The sequence below is a fragment of the Diorhabda sublineata genome, chromosome 3, assembly GCF_026230105.1.
Source record: "Diorhabda sublineata isolate icDioSubl1.1 chromosome 3, icDioSubl1.1, whole genome shotgun sequence".
Classification (NCBI taxonomy): Eukaryota; Metazoa; Arthropoda; class Insecta; order Coleoptera; family Chrysomelidae; genus Diorhabda; species Diorhabda sublineata.
Window position 1 is genome coordinate 23,428,589 of NC_079476.1, and position 22,426 is coordinate 23,451,014.

General features: G+C 31.5%; 2 protein-coding genes across 2 annotated transcripts in view; one reads left to right on the forward strand and one right to left on the reverse strand.

Annotated features, from left to right (window-relative positions):
- Window positions 1–388: 388 nt before the first annotated feature.
- On the forward strand, window positions 389–1,041 carry LOC130441476 (protein LLP homolog). Its single transcript, XM_056775182.1, has one exon. The coding sequence runs from the start codon at window positions 531–533 to the stop codon at window positions 978–980; it is 450 nt and encodes a 149-aa protein (XP_056631160.1). The 5' UTR covers window positions 389–530; the 3' UTR covers window positions 981–1,041.
- Window positions 1,042–1,187: 146 nt separating this feature from the next.
- The window catches only part of LOC130441367 (epidermal growth factor-like protein 8), an 88,181-nt gene continuing 66,942 nt past the window's right edge, over window positions 1,188–22,426 (reverse strand). The window contains exons 2-9 of the mRNA XM_056775013.1: window positions 15,829–15,948; window positions 15,470–15,588; window positions 7,566–7,673; window positions 5,926–6,042; window positions 5,387–5,608; window positions 3,680–3,756; window positions 3,439–3,555; window positions 1,188–3,294 (exon numbers count right to left, since the gene is read on the reverse strand). Coding sequence (XP_056630991.1) covers window positions 3,157–3,294; window positions 3,439–3,555; window positions 3,680–3,756; window positions 5,387–5,608; window positions 5,926–6,042; window positions 7,566–7,673; window positions 15,470–15,588; window positions 15,829–15,948 — 1,018 coding nt within the window. The 3' untranslated portion in view covers window positions 1,188–3,156. The remainder of the gene's footprint in view (window positions 3,295–3,438; window positions 3,556–3,679; window positions 3,757–5,386; window positions 5,609–5,925; window positions 6,043–7,565; window positions 7,674–15,469; window positions 15,589–15,828; window positions 15,949–22,426) is intronic.

Sequence of the window (22,426 nt, forward strand, 5' to 3'; positions counted from 1 at the left end):
TTCTTATAGTTTGATGGCCTAATTTCAGCAACAAAGAACATATATATTATGTCAAATTATATAAAGCAACGTATCGATACTACTAATCGATAGATTTATATCCGAATACGAAATTGAAGTAACATTTATATCGGGTATATAATCTTAGATTTATATTACTTCAACTTGCTTTAATAACTGCGTATATATTAAAATATATTCCTGTATACAACACAAAATTTATTAGGCGATTGAAACAGAAAATTAAGTTATAATAGAGAGACCTGCATTATGGTATTGCTATCTTTGACAATCAGCGATGCTACAACGTAAAAAGTGTTGTATAAATAGAATAATCGAAAAGTTTCAGGAATCGAAATTTAATTATCGATATGTTTTGAATATTACCTACAATATCTCTCAAATTTTTAGGTTAAATCAATGTGCTCTTGTTTGCAAATAACAAGAAGTTTTCCATTTTGATTCACGTAAATATTTGCTTGTGTGAACTTTCGTGCTAACATTATCAACAATTACATTTCAATTTCAACATGGCGAAGAGTTTAAGAAGTAAATGGAAGAGAAAAATGCGTCAAGTTAAACGCGAAAGATATGGCAAAAAAGAGCTGGAAAGATTGAAGAAAACTCTAGGTATTGAAGATACTCAAGGACAAGGAGCATCAAATACTGTTGAGGTTAATATGTCCGAATTGTCGGAGGTTATTAATTTTACTACAGCTGAAGAAATAAAGAACAAGAATCAAGAGAATCAAAACGAAAGAGATGTAATGGATCAGAGTACAGTAGAAGATTTGAAAAAATTTAATTCTAAAACCTTGATGAACGACAACGGGGCTTATCCAATTTGGGTACACCCCCGTAAGATTAGGAAATGTAAAAAATCGAATAAAGATAAACGGAAAAGTAAGAAAACCAACAAAGGCAGAATTATTAAGAAAATAAAGAAAGGAATAATCGAGAAAACTATTACAAAATCTTAAATTTGTAAATCCTAATGATGTGTTACTATTTTATATTAGTTCAATAAATAGAAAATTGGAACTATGGTTTTTTGTACAGAATATTTTCTACACATTTAATAAGAATACCTACAGATCTTTCTGCTCAGTGTAATAATAAGGTTTTATTGATCTTTTATTCAATTCGATTTGATACAGATTTATGGGTAAAAAGAAATAAAACCACAACTTATTATAAAATTTATTTAAAAATCAAATATTACAGGGGCAGTAGGTATAATAAGTATTAAAATGGGTATACATAACTACAAGATGCTTAATCAAATGTATTCAAGAATTTGAAGGATTTTTAAGCAAACTTAAGGGACTGTTTGCAAGAAGTACAGATCAATAGAACTGATTCAATATTTCAAATTTTGTGTTAACTAACCATTTAGTTAATTGATTTGAAAAATACTAAAAAATTAAGTAATAATGCATAAAAAATTATTGTATTAAGATTGTTACCAAGTTCACTATCTCAAAAGTATCCAATTATATCAATGAAAGGCTAGAAATTGGTCATAAAAGGTCAGTTGGTCTTATTGATTTGTTATCCGCAGAAAATTTATTTTTAAGGGTAAAAGTTTTTCAACTTATATAAATATTTGGATAGTTCAATTTGATATTGAAAAAAATATAATAAGGTACCAAGTTAAGGTTTCGGTAGGTACTAGTAGCGCTATGCTAAGCGACCATAGTTTACGAAAATTTCTTATAGTTTGATGGCCTAATTTCAGCAACAAAGAATATACCCATTTTGTGGCATTATTTAAAGCAAGGAATTGATATATTTATATCCGAATAGGAAATTGAGTAACATTCATATTACTTCGACTTGCTTTAATAACTACGTATATATTCAAAATATTCTAATATATAACACAGTATTTATTAGGCGATTGAAACAGAAAATTAAGTTAAAATAGGGAGACCCACATTATGGTAATACTACTTTTGACATTCAGCGATGTTAAAGCGTTATAAGTGTTGCATAACTACTATAATCGAAAAGTTTCAGGAATCGAAATTTAATTATCGATATGTTTCGAATATTGCTTGCAATATCTTACATTAAAGTATGGAGGGTAGAGGTAAGGAGATCCATCTCTGTGCTACAGAAAGTGTCCATAAAATTCTTTACGTAAGGGAGGCGCTACTATCGCATGAGTATAAATTTTAAATAAAGGGCTAGAAATTCAAGAATAATGACAGAGAAAGAAAGAAGTGATAATTGGCACTTTTTTTCTAGAAATTCAGAATAATTAATTAACATTCAGCATTATCTCAAAGTAGCTTTGTTAGGTTATATTTACAAAATTATTTTGTACTACGTGATTAGTTTAGATTTTATATTCCAATATTTAATTATAATAAAATTTTTGAACACTGCATACTTCACTCTGTCTAAAATAGTGATGAGCGAGAAATCGCGGCACGCCCGGTAGGAAATATTTGAGGTAGGTCATTCAAATAAGACGGACGGAAGACTGAACTGATATCTCGTCCGACAGGAGAGCCATTCTGGTCAAATTTTGAATTATAATTTATCGTCTACAAGAGGACAGTTTTTAAGCTAAGCTCCCATATAAGATGGTCCTCTTTACCTTTACTCTCCATACATTAAAGTTAAAATCAATGTTCTCTTGTTTGTAAATAACAAAAAGTCCTTATTTCCAGACTCCTAATGAAATATACTATATTATAGGGGTAGAAAAACATGTTAACTTGTCGTTAGTCATCTCAAAATTTTATTTTTCATAAATTACCCACAGTTTTATTATTTCTGTTGATATTATTGTCTAATTTTATTTATTATTTCAGTAGGTATGTATCCTATATGTACTTATATAAAAATATCACTGGACAAGGATAATTATAAGGAAAACTTTTAAATTCAAACAGATTCCAATGAAATATTGCCAATTTCAGCTTTTGTCCATTGATGATGGTATATAAATGCTATTTACTATTAATTAAGTTAAGACAAATTATATAATTTTTACTAAGTACTGGTAGAATCATATTGTAACGAGGCTTCTCAAAATAAAAGTAAGGTTCAAAAAATATTTTGAATTTAAAATATTTCCTCTAACTTAACTAAAGATTTACATATACACAGAATATTTTCTAGCTTAAAATAATCAGTCAGAACTTCTCACATACATATTTTGTTGTAAAAAGCACATTTTTTCATCCTGTCATATTTCAACATTAGTTCGTCTACTTTTTCAGCTTTCTTCTCTATCGTGGTTAATTTATTTTTGAACACATACATATCGTTTTTGTAATTCTCCTAAAAATAAAATTTGATTATTAATAAGCAGCAGAAAGAAAGAGATGGATTTGTAATTAAATACAACGTGGTACATATAGATCGAAGTATACCTAAATATGATTTTATACATATTTTATTCCAGCTCAATATCTATATACTCACTACATCATTGATTTTGTTCTTCAAACTGCTTATATCTTGAGAAATCGAATTCATATCTCGGTATAAGTGTTGCAAATCATCTTTTGATACATCGTTTTTGTGACTTTCATCCATCATCTAAAAGATAAATGTTTACAACAATATTTGATGTAAATAAAATTTATTTAACTTAATACAGACCCAGTCTCCATTTCTTATCAGTTTGCATTATATTTGTTATAAATTAGAGCAGTTGACTTACGGTTTCGAGTTTCAATAGCCTCTTATCCAGTATTTCGAATTCTAAATCTTTAGCTTCCAAGCCGACATCTCCATCATCTAAAAAAAATAAGAATAACACCCAATTGCTTCAATCGGTTTTAATTTAGTTTTTTCAGTGATGTTTTCATTGTAGTTAGATCAATCAAACGCCTTATGCTACGTGGTAGAAAGGGTGGCATTAGCAACAAGTATATTTATGAGTAAAAGTTATGTTAGAACTCGCCCACTGATGAAACCGGTCCTCTTCTAATATATTAATCGAAGTTACAGTTTGGCGAATGCGCTGGGTACTTTCGTTAGATCTGTTTACCTGTTTTTATTATATTAGGACTGCTTGAATAGAGACAATTTCTAAGAAGGCCCTTTTTTTTTTAAAGAGATGATAGTATATGAAACGAGTCTCTAGCAGTAGGGGAGTTAATTAACAATTTGATATTATAGTGAACACATCGGGTTAGGTTCGGTTAGGATTAGGTTAGGTTAGTAAAAAGTAAACTAAACAGTGAATTTAGATAAATTAGATAAGTGTTTAGTAATAAGTGTTAGTTTATAGTTTAGTGTAAGTTTATAAATTGTGTAAGTAAGATACACTGTGTGTATAAATTCACCACACCGCTTAAAAACTGTTAAAAAAAAAGAATTACAATAATGTGACAGATGACATCACGGGAGAAATTGGGCAATGAAGGATCTAATAGCATTCACACAATATGTAGCCTATGATGGAAGACAGGAATTTAACTCAGAGACTAGCAATTCGAAAATGTGATAATTATCGCATCGATAAATAAAGTCCTACTACATAAAAATCAATGACTTAGGTATTACGTGGGCAACGAAAATGTAAGAGAACAGGGCCGGTTTTGTCAACACTAAGCAAATGATATAAAAATGTTGCGAACATAATGTTCCAATGTTAATGTTACTTATAAACTACAACAAGGCTTTCGACTTTGTCAACTTTATCAAAAATCATCAAAGAATAAGTAATTTACGCTACGCTGAAGACACCAACCACCATATTCGCTGCAACGAAAAAGGAAATGGCGGTTCTCCTTAACAGAATTGAGCGGAAATGTTGAAAGTTTGGTCTACCAATAAACAGAACCAAAACAAAACTAATGGTAGTCGAGAAGCTCAACGTAGTAGACTCATCTGCTTGACGATCTTTAGAGGATAAACAGCTTCACGTATCTGTGGTCAATAATAAGCAATATGGATGTATGCGTAGACAAAGTTGAAAGAAGAATAGTCTTGACCAAGAGTGCGATATTGAGTCTTAAACTAAAATGAATCTGTTCGAAATGTTCGTCATCCCAATCTTCTCATAACTTTGAATGGTGGATACTTAGAGCTACGGAGCGCAAGTAGGTATATTAATTCATTTGAAAAGAAAAGCTACAAGATATTCCCTGAACTGCGAACATAATTAATCTGTCGATACTGGAAGAGTCAAGTGTGACCACTAGACTGTCATTATTATTCATGAAGAAATTGTTGCAATTGGACATGTAGATAGAAGACGAGATGACAAGTGACAGAACAAACTTTTCACGTATAGTTACATCAGGCTAAAGATGGGGAAACATGGAAGGATACAATAAAAAAAGAATAGAAACATTCCAAAGAGGTAACAGCCCCAATGACTGAGGAAACGATCAGGGAGAGATATTTATGATGATAATACCTTCTTTCCTGCAGCTCTGTCCATCCGTCTGCAGTATAAAATCCTCTTTACATTGACAGTTATAACTACCAGGTGTATTATAACATATTTGATCGCAAGGTTTTTGTTCTCTACATTCATCTATATCAATTTCACATCGTTTTCCTGTAAATCCCCTTGTGCAGAGACATAATTCATGTCGTATGCAAGTTCCTCCATTTTCGCAACCGTTTGTACAATAAGCTAAAAAATATAAACAATGTTATTGGTTATTTCAATACTAGGTCAAATTAACTGATTTGGATTCTTGTACTATAAACAAAGAATTTTTTATTAGGCAGCTTTATAGTGAATGAAGCATTTTGTGAAGTTATTTTTTTCCACATGTTACTTGTGTATATTCTATGGTAATCTCAATGAGAAAAATGGCTTATATTATTGAAAATTTACTATAAACATTATAGATTTAGATACTTCATTATTAATATTTGAGATCCGGCAAAGTTTGCTTCTTTATATAAAAAGACTATAAAAATGTGGAAATTAAAAAAAAAACTTACGTTTATTCAAATTAATTTCACATTGGGGACCATTGAAACCTTTTGGACAATTACATATATCTATTGAATCTCTTTTTAAGCATTGCCCTCCGTTGAAACAATGTTTTCGGCAGTCAGCTGGAACATTAACATTAATTAATTTTATCAGAGAAGTCTTCATAAGTATTGATGAGCTTTCGTAAATATATATTTTTGAACTCGTATCATTTGACGTGTGACTGATAACTTCGACTCGTCGAAACCAAGTTTTAGAATTCAGTATCATTCAACTTTCAAGTTCGGTATTCCGTATATTATATTACACATACTTCAGGACTATGCAGTGGTTTCTGGTGCTTAGGTTTAGGATTCTCACTATTCGTATCGACGGTTTACAAACACATTGATGTGGAAATGGGAATCATCAGAGGAAAGGATATTGTCAAAAGTAGAAAATCGATTAAGCATTTTATTAGCAAATACAATCTCCCCGAAGCCCCATAACTGTAAGGTGGACTATCGTGCGAGCAGACAATCGTGGAACATCATTCGCTTTCTTCTTTCTATGTACGTTGCTCATAAAAAACTACCTGCTTAGATCAGTAACGATATTATATTACCAAGTTCAAGTGGGGCTTGGTTATCAGCTAGACCCTACAGACTGGGGTTGGATGTTGGTCTACTGAACACAATTTTTTGCAACTGCAAAAAGGGATGCAAAAAAGTCGGACTGTTTTGTTCTCTGGCATTTACACCTTGTCAAGGTCGGTCGTGCTCTAATATTGAATCACCAATCCGTTTGATTTCAAAGAGGCGCGACATGCACTCAAAATGAAGATGAAGATGGAGAAGAAGAACAGCAAGAAGAAGTATTTGAAAGTTACGACTCGGACGATTAATTTTCACTTTTTTTTTAATTTAAATTGTTTTCATCTCTGCTAATTTCTATTACTTTGCAATAGTTTTAAAGTAAATATAATCACAACAGACCCGTGGAATAGTCTTACCGTGGAAACCACTTCAAAACGCGCTAAATACACTACCTCATAGGTGGCGCGTAAACGTGTGCATATTATGACGATTACAACTTTTTGAATTATTATATCTCAAAAAGAGTTGCACGTAGAAAAAAAGTGTTAATACGTTTTTTGTAAATAATCTTATGATCTACATTTTTTGTTTAAAATATTTTCATTCAGTTTTTCTATAAACGTGAATGATGTAGAACATTCAAATGTTATTTTTTATTTATTTTAAACAATTTTACTGATTTTCATCTTGATAGGAATTTATGTAACCTCGAATGTCTAAATTGACTGGACTATAAACCTACAATTACGTTTTTTATTGCATTTTTTGTAAAATGTCCCTGTTATTTTTTTAAAAATGAAAAAATTTGCTGTGAAACATATGCTTAAAATCAATTGATTAAAATAGCCATTTCTGGTGTTATTTTGTGGAATTTGATCCTTTTACGCCTGGTTTTTGCAGCAATTTGCGCTATTAAATTCGATAACATTGTCTAATAGATAATTTTATCAAGTTAATAAATTAGTAAGGACTCCAGAGCTCTATGCAAAGATGAAACAGAATAATTAAAAATTATTGAACTGGATAAATATAAAGGTCTACAGTTCTGGTGAATTTTCCATAATACTTACGGTTATTAACAATAATTTCGCATTGCAGTCCTGCAAATCCTTTTGGACACGCACATTTTTCTGGTTTTACGCATTTACCACCATTTAGACAAGGTTTGCTGCATGTTGCTAAAAAGGAAATACATATTAACTGAATATAAACATAAACTCAGATTATTTTCACTTGAAACGTCATAACTCAGTTCAATGCGCTTTCTTTTTCAGTCTCACAAGTGAGACCTGAGTTTTTACCCGCAACTGCTAAGTTTGAGACCTTGTGCTTTGTGAACTCAGATTGAAAGTGAGGTTGAGGACATCACATTGTCAGATTTTGTCATAAAAATAAGCAAGTAATCACATAATATTAAATTATTGCAAACAGTCATTGATGTAAATACTATTATAAATAATATTATTTTAGTTATGTCGTTTCTTTTGCTGTGGGTAACAGACCGTTCACCTTCATTTTATTCATTGAGTAATGACGTCATTATCTGAGTATAAGATACTCACATAACTGAGTATCTTAGATCACTTGAATGTAAATTAACAGCAGTTGATATTCATACATAACATAACCTCAATTTGTTTACTCGTAGAAAGATACTTTTGGATTTACATAAATTTTTTTTACATACAATGCAAGATCTTTCCATAACTGGATGCTTATTAACATTTTTTGTAAACAAGATCACTAAATCTACACTAGGAGTTGGACTCGGCTTACAATTAATTTGAAAGATTATACAGTTTACATTTTGACTATTTTGAAATGAAGGAGAGACTACACCAACAAGGATATTCTAAAACATAATATTCCATAAAATCGGAACTAAGTCATCTAAACGCTCTCTGATTTTTGATCGCTATTTTTTTCTCAAAATAAATATTTTTTTTTGTTATATATCTTGTTGGTTTTAGATTCAAAACCTTGAAATTTCGGGTACAATTATTTCGATTTTATTTTGACACAAATATTTTTCTTTTCATAAACGTATACTTTTTTCAATTGTTACTATTATAAATATATTAGTAGCAAGAGTGCATCTGAAAGGGTAATGACGCAGGTGAAGATGACGTTGTCAACTATTGTTGTGATTTGCCAGCTAGATATGAGAGTTTTCGTAGTGGGATTGTGACGAAAATGAATACCATAGTGTACTAACTCTAATATATTTCCGAGGGGTCAAGAACCCAAACGATATATAGATAATTATTCGAAAGCTCGTAATATATTAGAGTTAGTACAATTTGGCGTTTAATTTTGCCACAATCCCACTACGAAAACTGTATATATATATTGTGGAAGTTATATTTAATAATTATTTTCCTGCAATCTACCACAACGAAGTATTTCTCCAAATAAAGTCCAATTTTTATCAGGTAAAGTATATCTATCACTCAATATTGTACGTTAAAACAAAATCTATAACTTCGACTGGGTTATTGACCCAGAGTTGGGATCCAGTCATCGTTTTTGGGGATGTATTTAATAATATTATTATTATAGTCTGAGTAGCATATGAAAAAAGTAGTTTAATTTTTTACCTGTTGTTTGAATTCATAAATCCAATATATAGGTAAATGGATCTCATTTTAAAGAAATATACATGATTAGTCTCCTCAGCTGGTTTATATGCATCATGTCAAAATAATAGATATTAATCGTCCACTCACTAATTTATTTTCTTCATATCATAACTGAGTTTTAAAGCATTACCGTGCATAAAACAGATTTACAGCATGTATCAAATTCATCCATCATTTTATTGTTGGCATAAAAATATGGTGATGCGGATAACATTTTTTACTCCAGTGAAATTATAAAAAAAAGTGACCGGTGGTAAAACTGTTCGCTGAGTTATATCTGGGCCTATAAATTCGGTCTTATTCACTCGATTCTTTTTATTATTCTTTGTATTATTCTCTCCATAGTTTGAGTTACCTTGTTGTGTAGCGTTATTAATAGTAATGAAATGAAAGTAGTAATTGTAAATATCCAATTTATTTTTAGTATAGAATAAGATTCCATTAATTGAAAAAACTAAAACATTCTTCCATGTCGTTGTCTCACCCATCTGATGACACATCCACTTACAGCAGTACTGACAACTTACATAAAAAAAGTGGATACCAACCTAATTTTAGATTGTATAAAAACATGTAGTTTTCTACTATTCTTCTACATTTACTTCTTTGCTTGTGTTTCATTAATTTTTGTTTGTAATTTTTTGCAACATTAGACGATTTCACTGTTTCACTTGATGGACCAGCTTTTCAGTATTATTTGACTCCCTATTGATTCTCTAGAGTCAGACAAGTGTTTTTAAAATTTAATCATAATTTCATTTTTTTGGTCGTACATGCTCTTTTGATCTGGAATGTTTGTCTCTATTGGTATTGATTTAAATTATTTGAAAAATTACTTTCTAGAAAGGGTAACAAGATCTGTTATATATAAGAGTTTGTATTGATCGAGAAAGGACTATTGAAAAAAGGTTTTCACCTGTCACGAACAAAGTATAACAATGGCAAAAAGTTTTTTCATTTAGAACCTCATATATTTACCTTTTTTAACTTTCGACAGTATTGCTCGCTTAATGCTATCGGACTAAATCATCTTCGTATTAAAAAGTAACAAGTGGAGCCCGCCTTCAGCGACAAAAAGAATAAGTAGTCAGTATCGAATAATATCGGGGAGTTTTTGCCGAAATCTTTTTTTTCTGAAACCCGAAGCTAAGTAAATCATTTTGTAGTATGGTGTGTCTGTCTTTAGGCGGCCGCAAGTGATTTGTAGACTAATAAAGTCAGTGGCGTGGAGGGCATTGAAAGGAAATGACAAATTTTCCCGATGAATTGTTTTTTACTTTGTCTAGTGATAACTTCATTCATATTCTGAATCACATGTTTAGTACAACTGAATTAGGGTTTAACATCAGCTCGTGAATCTTCTAGTCTCGATCTCGTCCAAACAAGACGAGATTTTGACAACAGTTTAGTGTGAGATCTCGTAATCAAGTTAGTTATAGCATTGAAATTCGTCAATCAAGTATCATCCTGATGAAATTCATCTAAATTATTAAAAAAAAATTAAAGGTTCTATTGGATTTGGCAGCATCTGCAGATAATTCTCACAAGTTGAATTATTCTCTAACAGGTGCAACTCTATGATTTCCTAGGATATCTATCCAAACATCAACTTCTCGGGAAACTACGAATTTGCACCTCTCCACCACTCGAAAGTTTGTAAATCTCCATTCAGTAAATTCGTGAATAAAACAAATTGCTTCGGAATAGCCTGACTGTTGGTTAATTTTTTTTAACTTGTTTGGATCAAATTTGTTTCCAACTAATTACAGTTTCATTTCAAACGTCAATCATCAACTAATCACATATAATATTATAACGTTTTAACTTTTTCGAGCTGTACAGAAGTGCAGATTCCCGAAAAAGGCTTCTTGTTATTTTAGTCCCAAGATCCTGCTCTTTAAGAATATCCATATAAAAACTTGCGAGAAGAATGTTTTGTTTAATCTTTTTTTACACTTTCACGAGAAGCGAGTTGACAAATATCAATTTTGGATGATCGGAAAATCAACTTTATAACAATTAACATGAAGATCTGATTTCAGTAAACTTAAATCACAAAGTTAGAGCCGAATTAACTTGATCATGCGCGCCACAACTGTCGCACCAGGGGTTCATTACTGAAAAACAACATTTCGGGTCCACGTATCTCCAAAATTGACTAAACTTCTAAAAAACATGAAGAGAGAGTGAGAATTTTCTCGCTCTGAATACGTGGATCGAATTACTCAATTTTTTCCATGTTATTGACGAAATACCAGTGGTAATGGTGGTTTTTCCATTTTCCATGGCTACTCGTTTCTTAAAGTTCTCTTCAAAAACCACTTGTGTGCCAAAAATCACTACTTTTGGTTTTAATGTTAGGGATTAGTAAAATTTTCGCTACAGCGCTTGGACTAGTATTAAGGTGCAATATTGGGTACAAGAAACTTATTGAGCAAATAGTTCTGTTTTTTTATTTTCAAAACGGTACTAATTTCAAAAATTCTCCTCGTACATAGTGATGAAGGTAAATATTTATTTCTTGTACAAATAGATATGACTATTCATTTTACAGAGATCAAAGGTTCCTGTAGTTAATTATAATAAAGAGATTGAAAGTAAGACTATTATCTACAGGTAGAACTAATAGTAAATTCAGTCTTTCTTGTGAGCAATTGACATACATACATTGTTTTTGTTAGTTATCTAGCCGAGTGCAAGCAATACTCAAATTTATTGACTTGTTTTTATAGCGACCAAGTATATATATATATATATATATATATATATATATATGTAATTTCTATTTAAATTTTATTATATTATAAAGTTTTAATTGCACAACGAAGGAAGTTGTTTGGTTTATGAAATACATGAAAGCAAAACAGAGTATTCCACTAAAGTTGTGATTTAGTTGAGGAAAGAAAAATAAAAAATTGTTATGTATATTTTGTACACAATTGACGAATGACGAATTAGAACAATATATCTACAACTCGTTGTGGACTCAGATCTCAATATGGGTAAATTTATCCACATTATTTCGATCACTATACGTAGCGTAATACTCAGAACCCGTTTTGGGTAAATTAGCAATTCCCATAACACGATTTGACAACAAAGATTGTGGCGTAACGCAGAAGAGCCTCGAAGCAAAGCAAAGCATCCACAGAATACACCAGATTTGTTCTGTTAAAGTCTCTATGAAAGATATACGAGAAATTTTTGAGGCTGGTTTGAATAGACTTCATGGAAGGTGTCATAATAGATCTACATTTATTTTGGAAGGTGACTCTATAAATTATTTATGAGTGAATTTAAATAAGAACAAATATTACGAGAATCAAGAGATATACTTTCATCTAAACAATGTAGAGCATTAAAGAGATACAATTTGCTAAATATTGGACAAATGAATAGCTAGAAGATGTAGGTATGGAGAATGAAGATATTAAATTTTATGTTGACTTTGAGTCATCATCATCACCATCATCAAGCCTTTCAATCCCACGTCGATTATGGCTATCGCTTTTGGCGCTTTAAATCCTTTTTTTTAGTTGGATCACTCCTCGTTTTCTAATTTTTATTTTTTATAGTTTGTCGTTTGTTTTGGCAGCTTTTGTTGTTATCTCTTTTCGGCTCCGCCATTTTGGTCTCCAGTTTTCTATATTGAGTCCTCCTCTATTCCGTTTCTCCAAGTTTTTCTCTTCTCTTGGCCACAATGGTATCCTTATTCTTTTGATCATTTCAATTGGTATTCTTCTCATTATGTGCCCGGCCCAGTTGAGCCTTTGTACTTTTATTTAACTCACTATATTCTCCTTCCCTAGTTCTATCTCTATTTCTTCGTTTTTCTTTGCTCTTCTTTCTCCTTCCTGTATTATGTTTGGGCCTGTTATAGTTCTCATTATCTTTCTTTCGGTTCTTTTAAGTTCTTCCTCTTCTCTTTTGTTTATTACTGTTGTTTCCATAGTTCCATAGTTGTTGTTCGATATTCTCCATGGGGCTCACATAAATACTCGTCATCAAAGAGAAAGAGGTAAGATTAGTCTTATTGCTGTTAAATGAATCTCAAATGAAATTTGAGAAATTATAAACTTCGAAAGTGTAAAGCACGTCAGTGTTGCCATCCTATTATATTACCATTTTTTTCTGCAGCAGCTACAACCTTGATGACAGTTTCTTCTGCTTTCTCCTATTCTCGTCTCCTACTATCCGTATAATAATTTGTCTTTTCTTACTATTAGTTAACCTCTTATGGATACAAAAATGTATGAAAATTGAAAAGAATGCCGCTCTATTACGTTATCAATGTCACAATTGGTATATGAGTTGGGTATTAGATACCCGGTTTATCTTCTTTATGAAGATTCTTCTTCTTTTTAAAGAATATTTTTTGTCATGAACAAGTAATAAATCACATAGCAAGCTATTCTTTTTGTTTCTAATATTTTTTCATGACAAGAAATTGCCTTTAACGACCACATAAAATTACTCGTAAATATTATGTTCGGTAGAATACAAAAAACTGTAAATAATCGTAAAAGTCGCCGTAGTATACGAGAAACATTTTATGAACATGAATGAATGTAAAATATTCATTCGAAAAAAAGCTTTCACTACGGTGTTTGTATTGTTAGTTTCCGCCATACTTTTGATGTCATCTGTCAAAATTACATGAATTTGACAAATACGTTAGTTTTAACAGTTCTATAAAGAATCATGTTTCCGTTGTTGGGTAATATGTGAACATTGGAAAACGATATTATTTATGAGACACTCTATAATACCTTTCAGCTGAGGTATGAAAACCATGTAAACTAGTGTTATTATTAAAATTTGACATTTAAATGAGGTATCGCATGTACTTTAAAGTCACGGTCTTACATTTAGGTCATGAAACCGAAACCAATTTCTACAGAGCGGCGTGGTTCTCATGTTGTCCAAATTTCAAGTTCATCGAATTGATATGGCGCGGCGCTGCTATCTAGGGATACTCACATCATAAAATACTTTTAAATATTAGATTGCGTAGTAGCTACTTTTATTCATAACAATTTATTACTTGTGGAAATGATAATTATTATTAGGATAACACAACTTGTTAAGCTGCATTACGCATGCGCTTATTATCCATACCTCGATCACAAAGCTGACCTGCGGCCACAGAGTGAGATAACTAACCCACCTCGATATCTTCGTTTCAGGAACTTTATGTAAGACCGTGAAGAGAGATTGGTTGGATAGAATTTGGTAGGATACGGAAAATTTTCTTATGAGGAGAATTTGTTGGAGTGGGTCCTGATATAGGAATTACTCCTCTGGTTCCAGGGTTGTGGTGGTCGCATGGGGTTGTGTTTTCTAACTTTTCTAGAGGAGGAAAAGCGGAGATTTAGGATTTTGGCTAGAGCAAAACGAAAAGAGAGCTTACAAGCAAAAACTATTCTTCTCGGTTTGGGTTTCTTTTTAATTTTTGAGTTTTCAAATTTGAAAGCGGGTATAGCTGCGGCTGCATTATTTCCTATCGTCGGCCATTTTGCTAGGGAACCTGTTCAACAGGTTGCAGGGAAACCGCAGAAAACCTGCAACACCTTCGATGTAAGTTCGTGGCTTAAGTTTTGACGTAAGTTTTAGTTCACACCTGCGTTTGTTTTACTTATTCATATTGTTACGAACAAACTCGCGAAATGGGTCCTTAGGCCGGCCCTGTTCAGCAACAATGGAATTTTAAAATTCGGCGAATTCATGCGACGCCCTAATTTGTTTTTTATAAATGGGAGATGTGCCTTCGATGAAGTTTTTATTATCGGCGGTTAATTTACGGTATTTCTTCTAAATAATTCCAAGGAAAGTCTATTTATTTATTCCTTGTGTTTCTTTTTGTTCTTGAACTTTGTAGAATTCTATTTGTGGTATATAAATATGTTTATGTAGTGCAGTTAGTTAGTTTTAAATGAATAGTAACGAAAAGAACGAATTAGTAAAAGTAATCGCAGAAATTGTTTAAGTGATATTTATAAATAAATTAGTTAAGTGTATTGTATAGTGTGTAAATAAATGGGACACAGACACAGACGTGAGAGACAGTGTTTATTAATTCATCCCTCGAGAAGAAAGAGTGTAAATAAATACGTTATAGTATCTTATTGGTCAGTTGCAATTCATGTTACTGGTTTTAGTCAGTAGCTGCAACTAAGTCACTTCTATGACATTTACTTGATTTTAATGACAGGATGTGTTATGGAAATACAAGAAGAGTTGAGAAGATGCATCATTATGAATATAATAACAATGTTCATGCTATAATTGTACGAAAATATTCAACCAACTATTTGAATTGTTTATCAAGATCCTACCTTTGTTACATCCGTTACTTTTGTTGGTAGCTTGGGTCCATCCTGGGCAGCACGTAAAAACCATATCGCTAGAAGTTTTTGTTGTAACTACATCTTTATAATGTGTCTCATAAACTAATCTAGAATAAAAAATAAAACAACTATTGATGTCAATGTTATAAAACAATTTTTTTAATTAATACCTAAAAAAAGTAAATACTAATGGGTAGCATGACATTGATTTAATAGATACCAACAAGATGATGAACTGGATTTTTTGATTATTGCGTCAAAATAAAATATTTTGTTAATTGAATAACAAATAAAACAACTTACGGGTTTTAATTCTAGTAAAAAATACTTAAATATCGTTGTCTCACCTTACACCCTTACAAATTTGGTTGCCTTGGCATCGTATCACATAGTTTTTGAATGTAGGTTTACAATAAGGTTGTTTGGATTTAACTGGTTTTTCAGAATGTCGGGTACACACATGGCGCCTGCAATAGAAAGTGAAATTTTATCATTTTAGAAACTATTTTACATCAATATTCACAATATTTTTTGATACAGGTAAAAGTTGTTTCTACAAATTGAAATAATAATATGAAATACCATTAATCAGGAAATAAAATTAGTTTGAAACTTTCAAAATATTAGCGCAATCAACCTTAATTCGAAACTTCTGATAAACGATATGCCCTCTGATGATTAGATCTGGATATGTAGAAGCTATCTCCTTCTTGATTTACATAATGAGTATTTACTTTCGATTCATTTTCGTTTTACAAAAAAAACTTACAGAAGCGTTTTGTCAAAACTAGATTTGGAGAAAACAAATTCTTTTAATACTAGAAATAAAAGAAATTTGAAAGATCATTTGGGAAAGCCATTTTTGACCAAATTGAATTTGCAGAAGCCTCTTTTGGTTGAAATAAATTTTGCGAAAAGTGATTTTGACAAAAATAGATTTAATATTTGATAAAATGAATATGAAAAATCCACTTTTTTTTGAATGAAAACCGGACAAGCGTTTTTTTATCCAGATAATTTATGACATCGTCATTTTTTGAAAAAATTACTTATAGGAAAGTTATTTGTTAACAAAATTATATTTATGTATAAATAGAATGCGGGAAATGTTTTGTCTAAATAAATTTATAAATTCCTTTTTCGGTGGAAATTAAATTTGTTAAAGCCAGTTGATGTCCAAACTGAATTTATAAAATCCGCTTACTATACAAATAAGTTCTGAAAAAGATTAGGAAAAACATTTCTTTACAAAATAAATTTAAAAACTTAGGTTTTATCCAAATTCAATGAGAAAACCCCGTTTTTGTTGAAATTAAATTTGAAGAAGCTTTATTTGGTCAAAATAAATTCCGGGAAAAGCATTTCTAGACTGGGAAAAGACATTTCTTGATAAAATAAGATTAAAATGCCATATATGCCACTTTTTTTTCAAATAAATTCTGAAGAATCCATTTCTTGACAAAATTACATTTAGGAAAATTATCAATATTAAATATGGTAAAGCCACTTCAAATTACATATGTGAAATTCATTTTTTTTGTATGCAAACTGGAGTGTGTGCAGTGTTTGGCCATGTTTACACATAATAAATCAGATTTTTTACGTCGACGTCACTCCGAAATCAAAACGATCCTCATCTGAGTGGACTACAACCGGTGAACCATGTGCGAAGCATCCAAAGGCACAACAGTCAGCTGGGTATTTTCAGTATTTTGGGATGCGCATGGAATATTATTCATTGACTACTTCCAAATGGGATAGACAATCAATAGCGAACGCTTGGATTGTTTGAATGCGAAAATCAAGGAAAAACGGCCTCAAATATCGAAGAAAAAACCATTGTTTCAACCTAGAGAATGCAACGACTCACAAGTTGATGGCAACGATGGTATCTATATCTGGCTCATCTCAAAAAAATTCTCGACCGCGAGCCATTCAGCTCAAATGAAGAAACAATTGCTGAAACTGAAGCCTACTTTGAGGCAAAAGACAAATCCTTAATTGATGCACACATCCGTAAGATCGATAAAAGTTCAAAGCATTAAGTAAGTAAAAGCTTAATTAGAGATATTTCTTCTTATTTGGTTCATATAATATATTTAACACATGGTAATAGATCTTTTTGGAAATGGTTTTCTCACACCAGTTGAGCAGATCAGAAGATACTATACGTGTCTTCTAATGTTAATTTTCGCGAGCTTCTTCTTGAGAATTGCTCCTTGTACTTCCTAACATCTTTGTTTAGGCTCTGTTGAGTACCTTCATTCAGTAGTCCAAAGCGTAATTCAGCGCTCTCAATAATGTTTCAGCCATGAATCAACATTTTATACAAAATAGTTGGCATATTATATTATAGATAATTCCTGTCCAAAATAGCTGCAGTTAAAGTGCAAAAAGTCTTGAATTTTGCTTGAATTTACTTTTTATTCACTGGACATAAATTTCAAGACAATTTGAAGCCGATTTACGAAATTAAGTTTGACTTTAATTACTTCTGAAATTCGTCCATAACTTCTTTTGTATGCGCTTCTTTCCATATTTCACCAAATAAAAGCTTTCTGTTGTCTTGCCTGCCATTTCGAAGTTTATAACTTGTAACTTAGATGCAAGATATGACCTACAACCCTTATCCACTAAGTAATGTTTTTTTGAGCAATCGACATTGATAATATGCAGAATTGTATTCTGGGGTGCACGTGCGCCAATTAATATATCAAATTATACAAAATACCGTAATAAGGATGGTTTGGATTGACTAATCAGTGAACCTTGAGTTTGGACTTTGATAAAAATATTTTGTAAAGAGAAAATTAAACAAAATGTGTTTCACGTATCATTTCAAACTTGAAATTCATTTGATGTGCATTCTTGTTGACCGGTTAGTAAGATTTCTTCTCACATCCACAATAAGTTAAATATATAATTAAGTAAAATTAATGTTAAAAACACCTCATTCTCATTTAACATGTAATTTTTTATGTCAAATATCGTATTTTTTTCAAGTCAAGCGGGACAACTTTGGACACGCCCAATTTGTTGTTGCATACCATTGAAATTTCCTAGTAAATATTTTTGAAGAGCATTCTCGTCGGCTTCAAATTAACTCGCGAAGTAGAAGACAGAAAGATTTGCAGCTATTACAGGATGATTCTATTCACGTTGTTCATTTCAATTATTTTCCACTTTTATAATGTGAGGGGGAAAAATTTGGGCGATAATAGTAATTAGCCTTTTTAGAATCATATCATTGAAATATATTGTATTAAAATCAAATACTTTACAACATAAACAAGACAAAAATATATCTCTTATCAATACGTCTTGTTGAACTAAATTTTTTTCAGCTTTGCTATTAATAAGATGGAATGTCGTCCTTGTTGCAACGTTTGAGAGTGTTTATGTTATCGACTATATATAAATAATAATGAAACGTTTATTTAAAATAAGAACATAAATACAAAATAAACATATGAACATCCTAATTGGCTGACGTTAATAACTGTCATGTAACTGTATAGTCCAAGGTTGAAACACAGACTTACAGTACGTCACCTGTCGTACCCTTTTTTACTGACAGTAGGAGCCCATACTTACAATACGTCACTTGTCTGTATACATTCTATCTTTTTTTACCGTCAGTAGAAGCTTGTAGTTACTTCTTTTTGTTTAGATTTATACTATTTTAGAATTAAAGTACAAGTGTTTTCCATAACCACATCCGACTCTGTGAACATCCCGTAAAAGCCACGATGTCGCAGACTATATTTCTTCTGTCAATTAACAGTTGACACAAAATAATATTCAGAGACTATTGGAATCTCTTTTTAATATCTGATTTCTCCACTAATGTTAAACTATTTAAATGAAATCCTATTGCTACTTATACAGTCCATTAATTAAGTGTTTGCGAAATTTTCGCTTGTCAGAAACATGCGCAATAAGAATAGCTGTCTTTACGTTTTCTGCTGTTTGCCATGCAAATCATTTATTTGTGATAAACTTATTTGATAGATAGTAAAATGAACGATTTTACTGTTTCGAAATCCGATCACTTTAACTTTACATATTAAAGCACTCGTTAAGACAATGAAAGTTTGTCCAGACATCAATAGTTTTTAATTTTAAAAATTTTAATTTGGGTGAAACATGATTCCTAACCATTTAACAACTGAAGCTAAACGAATAGAGGTTATGTGAAAGTGACGGAAGAGAAAAAGGATCACTTTTTAAAGGCTAAAGAAAATTAGAATTGAACGATATCAGAAATAGATAAGCGTATTAAGGTTGATTGTGACATCAGTTGAGTTTATATAAACCCTCTCTACCATCGATTAGAGCCACTGAATGACAAATATAAAAGAAAAGCCACTAGGAGAGAAAAAGTTTTCCACAATATTTCTTCACGTCGTACAGGCATTCTATAGTTTGAAACATTAAATGAAGATGTTCTTGCCTACATAGAGAGACGCTTAAGAATCGATCGAGGAGAAGTCTCATGTCTTGTAACTTCTCTAAAACTTCTTATATACGAAGCTGACGATATTGCCACATAAGCAGCAGGGAATAAATGAAAAAGCGACACCAAAACTACATTTATCAATCAACAAAATCGACAAATGGACATAAAAGTGGAGGATTAATATGAATGAATCCAAATTTATACTCGAAAACTTCGCTAATAGACCTTAATAACATATATTTATAAAAATATATGAAAAAAAATGTATCGGTTGATCCACTTAGTACACAACAAGTTTATGCTTTATAAACCAATCCACTTGTTCGTCTGGTATTCAACTATGGTGCTGGTCTAGTCAAAGTAGTTTATAAATCATTCAGATATTTCAGAATAAGGTACATTGGAAACAGTAATCTCCATAAACTGCTGGATATGGATACCATTGACCAAACTGTAATGAAATTTTCCACAAATCAAAAACATCATACTAACGGTGAGGTTAGACATTGAGTCTGCAGGGATAGCGAGAACACTCAAAAGGATTAAACCTTATGAGTCGGTGGAGTAAGATTGTCAAAATTAGAATAATGTACGTTAATTAGTGTACAATATGTATTAGAAATCTATAGAGTAAGTTACTTACTGAATATTAATTTGAGTTAGCTGCAGAATGTTTATTGATCTTAAGATCAGATTATAATGCTAGCACAATGCCGCTCAAGAGTACTCGAGAGTGGGAGTACAAAAAAATTAACTGTTTACAAATTTCCTGTGCGAAAAAATCAATTACCATTCCGCCAATATTATCCCCATCAAAATCAGAATCATTGAGGTTTCCAGTATCAATAAATTGTTTTTAAAATTAATTATTCTTCTCTTTTTAAAGTACATACCAACAATTTTCATAGTTCGATTATTTCTTTTGATTCTGCCGTTAATACGAGTACCATTCATCAAATTAATTTGTGACAGTATTAAATTAATGTTAATAAATGAACACAACCGTTTTAATCATGTAATTTTTCATTATATGCTTTCTTAGGTGAATGGTGAAGCCCTGTATATTTCTAAACTTGCAATTATTCGCTTACAATAATAGAACGACCGACAGTAAAAATTGGAACTCCGCCAACACTTGACGAAGTCGCTGTATACAACAAACCGTCACGCACAGATCAAAAACAACTTAAAAATAATAAAAAGTACAAAATCGCAAGCTGCCGCAAAGCAAATTCCTTAAGCTCTTAAGTTGATGCCTTTACATAAAGGGAATTGAATTTATAATGCAGTTTCCATCGCTGGTAGACAAATTCATGTTATAGAAAAATACTTGACATTCCTAGAAGGGTGTGCCATTTGAAGACCGAGCTGAAGTATTTGATTTATGAGTTTTTGTTAATGTTCCAGAAAACATAAAACTACATAGTATTGGAATGTGGAAGTTTCAATATAAAACCAAATTACTTCCAATCTACGAGTTTAAATTTAAAAAAAAAACGTCGCGATAAATTGTAATAAACGGTTCTCTTAAGAACATATGATTCGAAATCAATCTGTATCAAAACAGAGTGTACAAGTTAACATCAAGAGCTATTTAGAATATTTTGCTTTAAAGTCTAAGGACCAAGGATGGGCGGATGGCGAAGGAGTAATACAATAATAACAGTTCAATTAAATACATAAAATTCATATATTAAATGAAGTTTCAATAGGCCAAAGTTGCCTTAAAACTCAAGCGACTACAAAGTGTTAAATTAAACTTGTCGAAGTAGTGCCAAACATCTAGCGGCGTAGTTCGAGTATCGTTCAAGTTGTGTCATGAAATAGCGTGGAAGGTAGAAAGACGTTGTTATGTTGCTTTGTCCTGGAACGTGCTACGAAGTATATTGGAGAGGATATAAAAGAAAGGCAACCTTTACCAAGCCTCTTTCAATCGGGTGGCGAAGAAATTTTGTTTTATTGAGGTAGTTGTTAGGGAAAATGGTCGAAAAATGAAAACGGTGAATGAAAGTGAATCTGTATTATATATTTCAGTAGTGAAAATGGCGCGTTCGCCGCATGAATAACTCGGGTAATATTTCCCAAAAATTAGAATTTTGTGAAATTACTATAAAAGGTTAAAATTATTTGGAAAATACTGTTATTCATCGAACAATTTCTTGTCGTTGTCTCCCTAACCATTAGATATGTTTTCAATTGTTTTTCTACATATCTTAACACTATTCCTATTGTGACAGTTCAAATATTCGGTTTTTAAATGTCGGAATATGTTACTTAGCAAAGGAAACTACATACAATTGTGAGCATAATTCGATCAAAGGGAAGGAGCTGCCGGAATTAGATAAAGGTAAAAACAATCAGATGCAAAATTATCTCTTTACGATACTTGTACTTGTCCGTGGGAGAGTTTGCCTTTCTCGATATCTCCTTGAATCTTAATGTAAATCGTTTGCATTTCCTCGGATCACTCCTAATTTTCTTAAATA

Excerpts from the sequence above, each read along its gene's own strand:
- LOC130441476 (XM_056775182.1), top strand. The coding sequence starts at position 531 with ATGGCGAAGAGTTTAAGAAGTAAATGGAAGAGAAAAATGCGTCAAGTT.